An 11182-nucleotide genomic window follows, 5' to 3' on the forward strand; every position below is an offset into this window, starting at 1 on the left:
AAGCAGGAAGTCGAGGCTGCAGTGAGCCATGATGGTGTCACTGCAATCCAGCCTTGGCAACAAAGTGAGACTCCAACACACACACACACACACACACACACACACACACACACACACACACACACACGAAATTAAAATTTAATACAGTGAAATAATAAAAGTCAGCATGTGCTCTTAAATTGGAAGAAGAAGAAGAAGAAAGAAAGAAAGAAAAGAAAACACTGCCATTGAGAAATTTTAGTGTTAAAAATCTATGTGGAACACCTCAAAGAGAATGTGGAACTTCCAGCACATTCCAAACACTCTCTACCCTCCTGCCCTGCCTTACTTTTCTCCACAGAACATAACAACATCTGGTATACTGCATGTCTTACTTATTTGTTTTTTTATTAAGATTCCTTCCTCCCCTTGACCCAGAATATAGGCTTTAGGAGCAGGGATTTGGTCTGTTTTGTTCACTGCTATTTGCTTGGTACCTAGAACAATGGCCAACACACAGGTAGTGCTCAACAGAGTTTGCTCGGAATAATGAACAAGGCTTGCCAGTATAAAACTATTGATGCTGTCAGAGACTCTAGACATAATAGGGGGTACCAGGAGATTTGGTCAGTCTTCCTGGTATCATTAGGTAGCAGTATGAGGTATGGATCAACATTCTACCAACTTTGGAGTAAAGGTTCTTTATGTGCCAGTCAGTGTCAAGAAAAGAGCACACCCAAAGTGCTCGCTGAGCAGCAGAAAAATGGCAAATTGTGTTTACTTCGTTCAAATTACTATGGAGAACACAGAATCAGATAGCCTTGTTGTAGGACTATGATAGGGCTGCATCTTTGACAAGATTGGGCACGTTCAGAATGGTACAGCAGTAGACTGGGTTGAATCTTGGAGACATTGCAGCCCATCATTCACTGCTGAAAGTGTGGGTTCATCAGGATATGATTAGAAAACTGATGGCAGCAGCCTCCCAGAAGTTCCATAGAAACAAAGAGCCTTCTGAAAAGGAATCAAAGTCATTGTTGGGGAAGCCACAGCTGGGTATATCTAAAGAACCGTGAGACAGTCTGATAGAAGCCTATCTGAGGGAGGAATGGGAACTGCAGAAAGACTGTCTTCTGGGAAAGACTGCATGTTATGGAATAGAAACAAGGTATGATGACTTTGACATAGGAGCAAAACTGATTTGCCAGAGAATGGAGGTTCTAGGTGTAATGCCATTACTGCTAGTCTCTGGCTTACCTCCAAGTATGTGTCTGGGTCCTAGAGAAAAGGAGAGCTGCAGGAAAAACTTGAATGAACTTTTCTACCAAACATTGACACTCACTTGGGGCTCTCACAAAGAGGAGGGAGTCATCCCCTACAGTCAGACTCATACCTCCCAGTGGCACAGCCCGGCAGGCATTAGTGACTCCCTCAAGTTTCAAGATAAATAGCAGAGGAGGCTTCTGGGCTTGAAGGAGTTGTCAGAGGACTTGAGGACTGAGTCATTAGCAAAGAGCGCCAGCTAAGCCTACTATCATGTTTGGCTGGTATATCTGAGCAGCAGCGGAGTTGCAGCAGCAGTCTAGAGCCCAGGGTTGGATCTAGCAGTGCCATGGACGTGCCCATGCAATAAATGGCAAAGCAGCATCTTCCACAGGGTAGACACTTGGCTTGGTGGACAACGCCACCGCATAGAAACAAACTGGTTCCCAGGCCTAGGAAGACTTTCTCAGAGGACACTCCTAGAAGAACTTGGATGGCAAAGACTTTGCTGGGAACACAAGGTCTCAAGTCACCTCAAAGGTTCCCAAGCCTGAGTATTGGGGTTATGTAGAGAATAATCTTTGTATCTTTTAATTTCTATTGGATCAGAGAGATTAAACTAGGTGGGAAGGCAAAACAGGCCATTTAGTTAGAGAAAATGTGTGAATGACGAGTAACCTCTTAGCCATTCTAGGTGTATCAGTCAATTTTAAAAGATTCACTCAAATGAGTCTCCTTCAGACAGCATGACAAGGGGAGGTAAAGACTTTTAGGCAGTGAGAGAGCAGGGCAAAATATTTGCTCCTCTTATGCAAACACAGCAAGCACTAAATGACATGACCCAGCAATGATAAAATTGGATTAAATGAGCCTTAGATTTCAAACTCCTTTGGATAATTATGCTCTGCAATGCTAAAGGCAGATTTATTCCATAATGAAAGTTCTGGATGATACTCATATCATGAGCTTTGCTCTGTGATGTCACTTTTGGCATGGATCACAAATTCACTTTATGCTAGGTAAATATTTTTTTGACAGTCGCAGCAAATGGCAGGAACATTTTAGACTTATAAGAATGATGAGGATATTTGTTATTCACAACAGTATCTGGCATTTTCACTGTGCTTTGCCACAAAGGCTCCACGTACCTTGATAGAATAGTCTCATTTCTCTTTACAATATCTCAATGAGGCAAGAACTTCAGTACCTGGTGGACTGACACAGTAAAAGCCTTCCTCTTGTCCCCTTTCCCAGCTGTCCTTTGAGGTAGCTGGGAGACTTCAATTTACCAGCTGACTAAAAAAGGATGGTTGAGTTTCAGATGATGCAGGTAAAAGATGCTTTATTCACAGGAAGACTCTATGACAAAGATCTATAAATAGACATGGAAGGGACTGAGATAGGGCTTTGAGGTTGCTATTTTAGTGATTCTCTAAAAGAATTAAGACCTAGAGATGCCCAAAATTTCCTTCCTAGCTTTTTTACCTGTCTTAGAGAACATTGCTTCTTTTCCTTCTGATAAAGTTGGACCCCACATCTTTGCTAAGTGTTAGTGGGGATTGTGGTTTCAGACCTCCAGTCAGAGCTAGCTAGACTTGAGCATCTGCTCCAGGAATTTGGGAATGGGACATGCAAATGCTGGAAAGTGAACAGGAACCAATATTGTTTCCCTCTCCCCACCTCTATCTGGCTTTCTGGAACTGCGGGGTTTCTCCCTCTGAGGTCTAAAAGTTGGTTTAAAAAGATAGTCTTGATGGAAAACAACCTAAATATCTATCAACAAGAAACGAATTAAATCATGGGACATCCATGTCATGAAATACTACATGGTGGTATTAAAAGAATAAGGAAATTTTTAATGGACCCAACATACCTTGGAATGATCTTCCAGATCTGTAGTTAAGAATATAAAGCATAGGATGGGAGTGATAATATACCATCATTTACATAAGAAAGGAAAAATGTAACATACATATTTAGACTGTTTATACTTAATATAATTTTTGTTTTCTGTTTGTTTCTTCTGTTTCTCTATTTCTTTTTCTTGTCTTCTTGTCTGTTATTTGAAGATTTTTTTAGCATTCTATGTTAATTTGTAGTGTTTTGGTACGTATTACTTTGTATAGTTTTCTTGGTAGCTGGATATTTTATATGTGTATGTTTGTGACTTATCATTGTCTATTGATATCAACATTTTCCAATTTGAGTGAGGTGTGGAAATGTTACTCCCATTAAGAGCCCTTTATCTTCCATGTTTTGTTTTTGTTTTTTGTTTTTTATTTTTGAGTAGGAGCTTTCCCTCTGCTGTGTAGGTTGTAGTGCAGTAGCAAAATCAAGGCTTACCGTGGTCTCGACCTTCTGGGCTCAAGTGACCTATCCTTCCACTTTTAGACATCACTGTCTTGAGAGTCAGAGGGTATTGTAATTTTTGTGCCAAAATTCATATATAATTTAGAAAACTTATTAGGAGAAGGATAGTCTTTTGTATTTACCCATATTTATGCTTTCTTTCTTATTCTATCTTTCCTCCTAATTATCTAAGAGTCCTTATTTTATGATTTCCTTTCTTTTGAAGAACTTCCTTTAAGCCATTCTTTGAGTAGATCAGCTAGTGACAAATTCTTTTAAATTTTCTTTTTCTGATAATGTCTTCATTTCCCCTTTATTCCTGAAATGTTGTTTTACCAGATACAGAATATGTGGTTGAAAGTTATTTCCTTTCAACATTTTAAAAATGTAACACTTCTGTTTGACCTGTTTTGCTTCAGAGGAGAAATAGACTGTCATTCAAATTGATGTTCCCCTGTAGGTAGTGTGTTTCTCTCTCTGGCTGCTTTCAAGATTTTTTGTCTTTAGTTTTCAGAAGTTTAATTAGGATGTTCCTTAACAAGGATTGCTTTGGGTTTCTCTTTTTAGAGTTTTCCCTGTTTCTTAAATTTGTAGGTTTAAGAAACAGGGAAATTTTGCCAAATTTGGGAAATTTTCAGGCATTACTTCTTTGAGTACTCTTTGAATTCCATTATTTTTCTCCTCTCCTTTTAGGACTCCAGTGCTATAAATGTTGGATCTTTCATTATTGCCCCACTGGTTTCCCAGACTCTGTTTCTTTGTTTTGAATTTATTTTTTTTCTATTGTTCAGACTGGATACAATCTATTGATCTGGATTCCACTTCACTGTTTCTATTTTCTGTCATCTCTGCTCTACTATTAACCTCATCCAGTTAGTTTTATTGTTCTTGTTATTCTTTGATTCTATAATTTCCATTTGGTTCTTTTAAAAAATAACTTCTGGCTGGGCATGGTGGCTCATGCCTATAATCCTAGCACTTTGGGAGGCCAGGTGAGAGGATTGCCTGAGCCCGCGGGTTCGAGAATAGCCTGGGCAACTTGGCAAGACCTCATCTCTAAAATTTTTTTTAAAAAATAAAAAGCTTCTATTTCTTTGCTGAGATTTTTCATCTTTTCACTTGTTTCAAGAGAATTTATAATCTCTTATAGGAACTTTTAATAAATTTTTAAATAATTTTTACTTTAAGATACTTGTCAAATGATTCCAATACCTGGTTCATCTCAGTATCAGAGTCAAATATTTTCTTATTCAAGTTGTAATTTTCCTGGTTCTTTGTAAGATAGGTGATTTACATTGTATCTAGATATTTTGGCTGTTTTGTTGGGAGATTCTGGATCTGATTTAACTTTTTTTATTATTTTAGCAGGCCGTCATCCTGTTTAGGTTTAGCATGAGTGGTTCCCATAACAATTCTAACTCTTAAGAGTCGTCGTGGCACTTTTTTGGTCTGTGTGGCTTGTCTTTTGCCTCTGACACTCCCACTGGTCCTTGCTGGTAGTAGGCTGGGTTGCCAGGTGCTGTTAGGTGAGGGAAGGGAATCTCTAGCCTTCAGGGACAACATCACTCCCTGGACTGGGTGCTTATTTTGGTAGAATTCTCCTTACTAGTGTCCTATGCCAAGTGAAGTGCTAGGTGACAGTGGGGTGTTTCAGGCTGGTGGGAAAAGAGAGTACTTTCCCTAGTGAGTACTGCTAGAAGGATATTCAGTTGGTGCCCCTTGCTGTTTCTGCAAGCCTTGTCTAATGCTGTTAGCAGGACTCCTTCTCAATTTGGAGGGAGAATAATGCTACCTGGATGCTTTCCATTGCTAGATCAGGTGTTAGGAAAAGCCAGGCTTGAGTGATCTCTTATTGGGGTGAGGTGTGGGGGTGTCATAAGCTGCCCTGCTACTAGTAGTGTTGTTACTTTGGTCCTAGGATTTCTAATCAATCACCCTTCCTCTTTCTACCTTTCAGAGTTCTCTTTTGGTTGTTTTGTGTGTTATTTCTAAGTTTTTGTTTTGTTTTGTTTTGTTTGGGTGTTTTTTTTTTTTTTTAAGAAATTTTAGAAAAGGTCTTGCTTTGTTGCCCAGGCTGGAATCTTGAACTTCTGGCCTCAATTAATCCTCTCACCTCAGCCTCCCAAAGTGCTAGAATTACAGGAATGAGCCACCATGCCTGGCCTATTTTAAGATTTTTCAAGTGATGCTTAGCAGGGAAGAACAGGGAGAGACTAGTCTTGCTCAGACCTAAAGTTCTCTCTATATGCTTACATAGCCATAAGATCTCTCTGGAAGGGTACACAGAGAATTGATAATATTGTTTATCCTGGGAAGGTGACTCGGGGGATATAAGATAAAAAAAAGACGTTTAAAATGTACCTGTTTATAAGCAAACAAATATATTATCTAGTCAAAAAAAAAAAAATAACATGTAAAAGAAGAAAGAAGACTTCTAACTCAGCCTTGTTTTCAAGAGCACAACCAATGATTACAACAGAGGTCAAGCAGTGTATGGATTCAACAGTAATTTTATTAAAATTACTGACTTTTGATTTCACTATATTGTGATTGCTTTGATCCAGATACCCGAATATAAGAATAATATTGCCAGTGGATTTTTCAGCTTGCTCATATATTTTGAATAACTTGCAGAATACAAATATTCAGTTTAGTTAAAAGTAGATGCTTCGGGCAGCATACTAGTACCCTAATCAGCTGAAAAAATAATATTTGTATGACATTAAAACAAAATTAATAGCAAGACACTAATTACATGAAAAGACTTTATGTTGTAATTATCAAACTTGCAAATAACTCTGCATAATTAATGTCTCAATTAACAGATGACCTGAAATTTTAGCTTACAAAGTTAATAAAGACACAGCCTAGGCAACAAATTGGGACCTCATCACTACAAAAAATAAAACAATTAGCCAGGCAGAGTGGGGCGTATCTGTACACCCAGCTACTCAGGACGCTGAGACAGCACCTGTATTCCCAGCTACTAGAGAGCTTGAAGCAGAAAGATTGCCTGAGCTCAGGAAGTCAAGGCTGAGTCGTGGTTGTGCCACTGCACTCCAACCTGGGTGATAGAATAAGATCCCCAACTCAAAAAAAAAAAAAAATTAATAAAGACAATTAAACGTTGCATTTATAAAGTGAATTTTAAAGTTACAAGGTAGTTGGATATCACTTTTTTTCTTCTCATTTTGAGGAGCATTTTTGTAGGTATTAAGCTTACAGTGTAAATACTTTAATTCCCACTCCTACCCACTAACATAATGTCTCAGCTTGAAGCCTCAAGAGTCAAGTTTAGTAATGATACCCACCAACAGGGGGCTTGACAGTTTTCAAGCACACTCTTTTGAAACAGATAGCTCTAGGGTAAAATGGAATAGCAAATAATTTTCTCTCCTTCACACCTTAAGTGTAGTATAAACTAGAAGATTGATATTGACTTTGATTAGACTCTACCATTTTCACAGAACTATTTGGATCCAAATGGCAGTTTGCACCACTGTCATTTTGTCTTCAACACACACTTCATTAAGACATTTCAGTTCCCACAGCTTACTACATGGTGAAGGTTCTGATCCAAGGCTAAAGAATTTCCCATTAGTAGACAAAAATGGAGAATTCAATAAATATTGGTGGGCTAGTGGTTTGGAAAAAAAATAAATCTGGAATACTACCTCATTCCTTATGCCAAAATAAGCTCCAAATAGGTCAAAGATTTAGTGTGAAAGCAAGATCCCAAATGTACTATAAGACAAGGGTTACTATTTTTATAGTACTGTAATCAAGACAGGTTTTTTAACTATGACAGGTAAAACAAAAACCATAAAAGAAATGACTAACAAATTTGTCTACTTACAAATGTTAAACTTCCATGTATTTTTTAAAAAACATAAGTTTTAAAAACACAATTCAAGACCAAACCAAAAGTAACTGATTAAAATCTGAGATTTTATTTATATTTTGATTTGCATTTTCCTGAAGGCACAGCTTTATTCCTCAATATGCAAATAAGAGAATAATTGGGAGTGTGCATTATGATTTATGTACAAGGATAAGTATAGGAAAAAATGAAAATAACATACACATTAAATAATAGCTTATAAAGTGAATAAATAAATTACAGAATAACTATAGACTGCAGCCACCAAAAATCAGACTATTTAATAACTCCAAGATATTTGCATGGTAAGACCTTGTTAAAAAGAGAAGTAGATGAAGATATAGATGAATACAATCTGACTTTAAAGTGCCTTTTTTAGACAGAAAAAAAGATTAGAAGGAAACAAAATATCAATGATAATTATTACTATAGGTAGAATTATGGATAAATGCCATTGCCTTCATTTTTGGTGATTTGAAAATTTTCTACAGTAAGCAAATTATTTTTGTATTCAGTATTATTTTTTATTCCTTAGTGCTTTAAAATGAAGGTGTAATTCAAACATTCCCCAAAATAGCTATCTTGGAAATAGATTCGATATGAAAGAACAAAATTAAGGGCTTGAAATATTGCACCAAATTACTTTTTATTAAGAAAAGAAAGAAAATAAAAAGAAAGGAAAATTTATACTAGATTCAATGATGCTATAGCGTATGGGTAAATTACAGATGTTGGTTGTAATTGGTTCTCTCATTTTGCCTGTCTATCTCTGTCTTTCTCTCTCCTTCCCTTTCCTCTGTCTCTCACTTCAGGCCCAGGACACAGGCCTGGCATCACCAGAGAGTTATTTCATAAAACCAATATCATTCCTGTCTATTTTGAACTCCCATGCAGTAGACGAGGGAACATGGGGTCCAAATTTGGATGACTGGTCTTGGCAAGAAGTTATGTCTTTAATTGGAGGCACCTGTCAATCACAAAATAACTATCACTAGTAGCGCAGGAAATGCCATTATTGAACTCAGTACCTGTAGGTTTTCTTAATTTCTTCAGCTGATGCCCCCTTACGCAGACCAAGAACTTCATACAGAGCTTCTCCGGCTGTTGACATGGCCCGCTGTCTTTGGTTAGGTATGTTACATGCCATTTTCTCAGGCTGCAAAATCAAAAGGAGGAAAATAACCACGAAGGTTAAGCATGCTGGATCCCACTCTCTAAAGGGAATGGCAGTCCATATTTGACCATTTGTAAAATGACAATCTGAAATATATCTGTGTGTCAGCTATGGAAAGAGGGGAGCAAAAGTTTAGGAGAGCCAAAAGCAGAGTTTCGTGTCAGGGTGTTAAAGGACATAGGCAGCCATGCAAGTGAACATGACTTTGTCCACCTGGAAGCACAACATCATCTCAATGTCCAGCTAATTCAGAATTGTTGAGAATCAGTCTTCAAAGGTCGGGCAAATGTAAAGGTTGTTTATTTGCTTAACTTCTTTATCGTACAACAGTCATGAGTTGGGTGGCACCTGGGAGATGTTGGTTAAATGATACAAAATTTCAGTTAGACAAAAGGAATAAGTTCAAGAAATTTGTCATACAACATGGTGACTGTAGTTAATAACAACAAATTATATATGTACTTGGAAATTGCCAGGAGAGTAGCTTTTAAGTGCACTTACCACGCACACACAAATCATTATGTGAGGTAATACATATGTTAATTACATTGCTTTAGGCTCTCCACAATGTTTACACATATCAAAACATCATGTTGCATGCCGGATGTGTATACTATTTTTATTTGTCAAAGTAAATAATAAGGTCGGGCACAGTGGCTCACACCTATAGCAGGTATGTGGGAAAGGGAACTCTGGGGAAATTATAGTGAAATACTAAGATTTTCAAAGCAAACCAATCAGATGTATTGTGTTGACATTTCCAGTACAGATAAGAGGAGCTATCTTTGCTTTATTGATTTTTGTCTATATTCAGCATCCAAAAGAAACAATGATAGTTTCAATTTGAGGGAAAGAAAATATATTCCCTCTTCATCATCTATGTCATGAGATAAAAGAGATGTCATGGATCCCATTAATCAACAGATAGCCTTAAAATCAACTTTAAAAAGGCACAGAGAAGCACAGTTTTCATGATTGTAAGTATCGTGTTCTGTGACCAGCTGTGAGTCCTTCCTACTTGACTCTCACTGTCACTATTCCAGAAAAAAGATTTACAGGTTTGTGAAGATAATCTGCTAAACAGATGATGCTAGCACCCACAGCAGACAATTCAATTACAGTAATGAGTCGCTTAACAATAAAGCTATTTTCTGACAGACACATTGTTTGGCAATTTTGTCACTGGGTGAACATCACAGAGTGAACTTACACAAACCTGGATGGTATAGCCTACTACTACACACCTAGGTTATATGATGTAGCCTATTGCTCCTAGACTGCACAAACTTGTACAGCTTGTTGCTGTACTGAATACTGTAGACAACTGCAACACAATGTTAAGAATCTGTGTATCTAAATGTATCTAAACATAGAACAGGTACAGTAAAAATGTGGTACAAAAGAGTTTTTAAACGTTGCACCTGTATAGAGGGCACTTACCATGAATGGAGCTTGCACTGGAAATTGTTCTGGGTGAGTCAGTGAGGGGTGAGGGAATGGGAAGGCCTAGGTAGAATGTTACATTTTTATATAACTGGCAACCCAGTAGGTTTAGCTACACCAGCATTGTCACAAACACCTGAGTCATACATTGCACTACAACATAACGAGGGCTGCTGCAATGCCACAAGGTGATAGAATGTTTCAGCTTTATTATAATCTTGAGACCACTGTCAAATATGCTGTCTACTGTTAACTGAAATGTCATTATTCAGGACATTGCTGAATTTATTTAAAACCGGAAGTGTGTGAGCCACATCTTTAGGGAGGTTGCAGACTGATATGGGATATACAAGTTAGCCAATAATGAAACTATCGTTCAGGGTCAGAGAAGTTCCAAGCACAGGAGTCAGACAGAATAAGAGAGATCCCTAGAACATAAGGATTCTGCTTAGAAACTGTGCCACCAGAAGCCTAACATTGTGCCCGGCACCTGTATTAGGTACTTGATAAATGCCTGCTGAGTGACTCAAGAACAAATGCTTAACTTGGGTGGAAATGTGAGGAATAGTTTCGCAGAAAAGATGAAGTCTGCTAGTGGGAATCTGCCGGGGATGGGGGCATACTTCATCAACAAGGGTACCTGCGTAGTGAACATTTGTATACCTGACCCTGAATTGTATCCCACATCTTTAAAATAAAAAACATTTTTTTTTTAAAGAGAAAAGATAGCCGGGCTCGGTGGCTCAGCCTGTAATCCCACGCTTTGGGAGGCTGAGGTGAGTGGATTGCCTGAGCCCGTGGGTTCGAGACTCGCCTGGGCAACTTGGCGAGACCTCATCTCTGCAATAAATCAAAAATTAGCCAGGCATGGTAGCATGTGCCTGTAGTTCCAGCTACTTGGAAGGCTGAGGCGAAAGGATCGCCAGAGCCCAGCAGGTCGAGGTCCCGGCCACTGTACTCCAGTCTGAGTGACAAAGTGAAACTCCAACTCAAAAAAAAAAAAAATAAGAGACAAAAGATGAAGTCTGAGCTGATAGTATGCTCCCACTTGTTTCTGTAGAACTGGGTACATATCTTTCTATTGCAGCCCTACA

At 38.2% G+C, this 11182-nt stretch overlaps 1 protein-coding gene across 1 annotated transcript in view; it reads right to left on the minus strand.

Annotated features, from left to right (window-relative positions):
• DNAJC5B (DnaJ heat shock protein family (Hsp40) member C5 beta) overlaps positions 1-8618 on the minus strand; it is a 63117-nt gene extending 54499 nt beyond the window's left edge. Inside the window, exon 1 of the mRNA XM_008068574.1 lies at positions 8500-8618. Coding sequence (XP_008066765.1) covers positions 8500-8618 — 119 coding nt within the window. The remainder of the gene's footprint in view (positions 1-8499) is intronic.
• Between the last annotated feature and the right edge of the window lie 2564 nt (positions 8619-11182).

Source organism: Carlito syrichta, unplaced genomic scaffold (assembly GCF_000164805.1).
Source record: "Carlito syrichta isolate Samal-C Ts95f unplaced genomic scaffold, Tarsius_syrichta-2.0.1 Scaffold109629, whole genome shotgun sequence".
In the NCBI taxonomy this organism is placed as follows: Eukaryota; Metazoa; Chordata; class Mammalia; order Primates; family Tarsiidae; genus Carlito; species Carlito syrichta.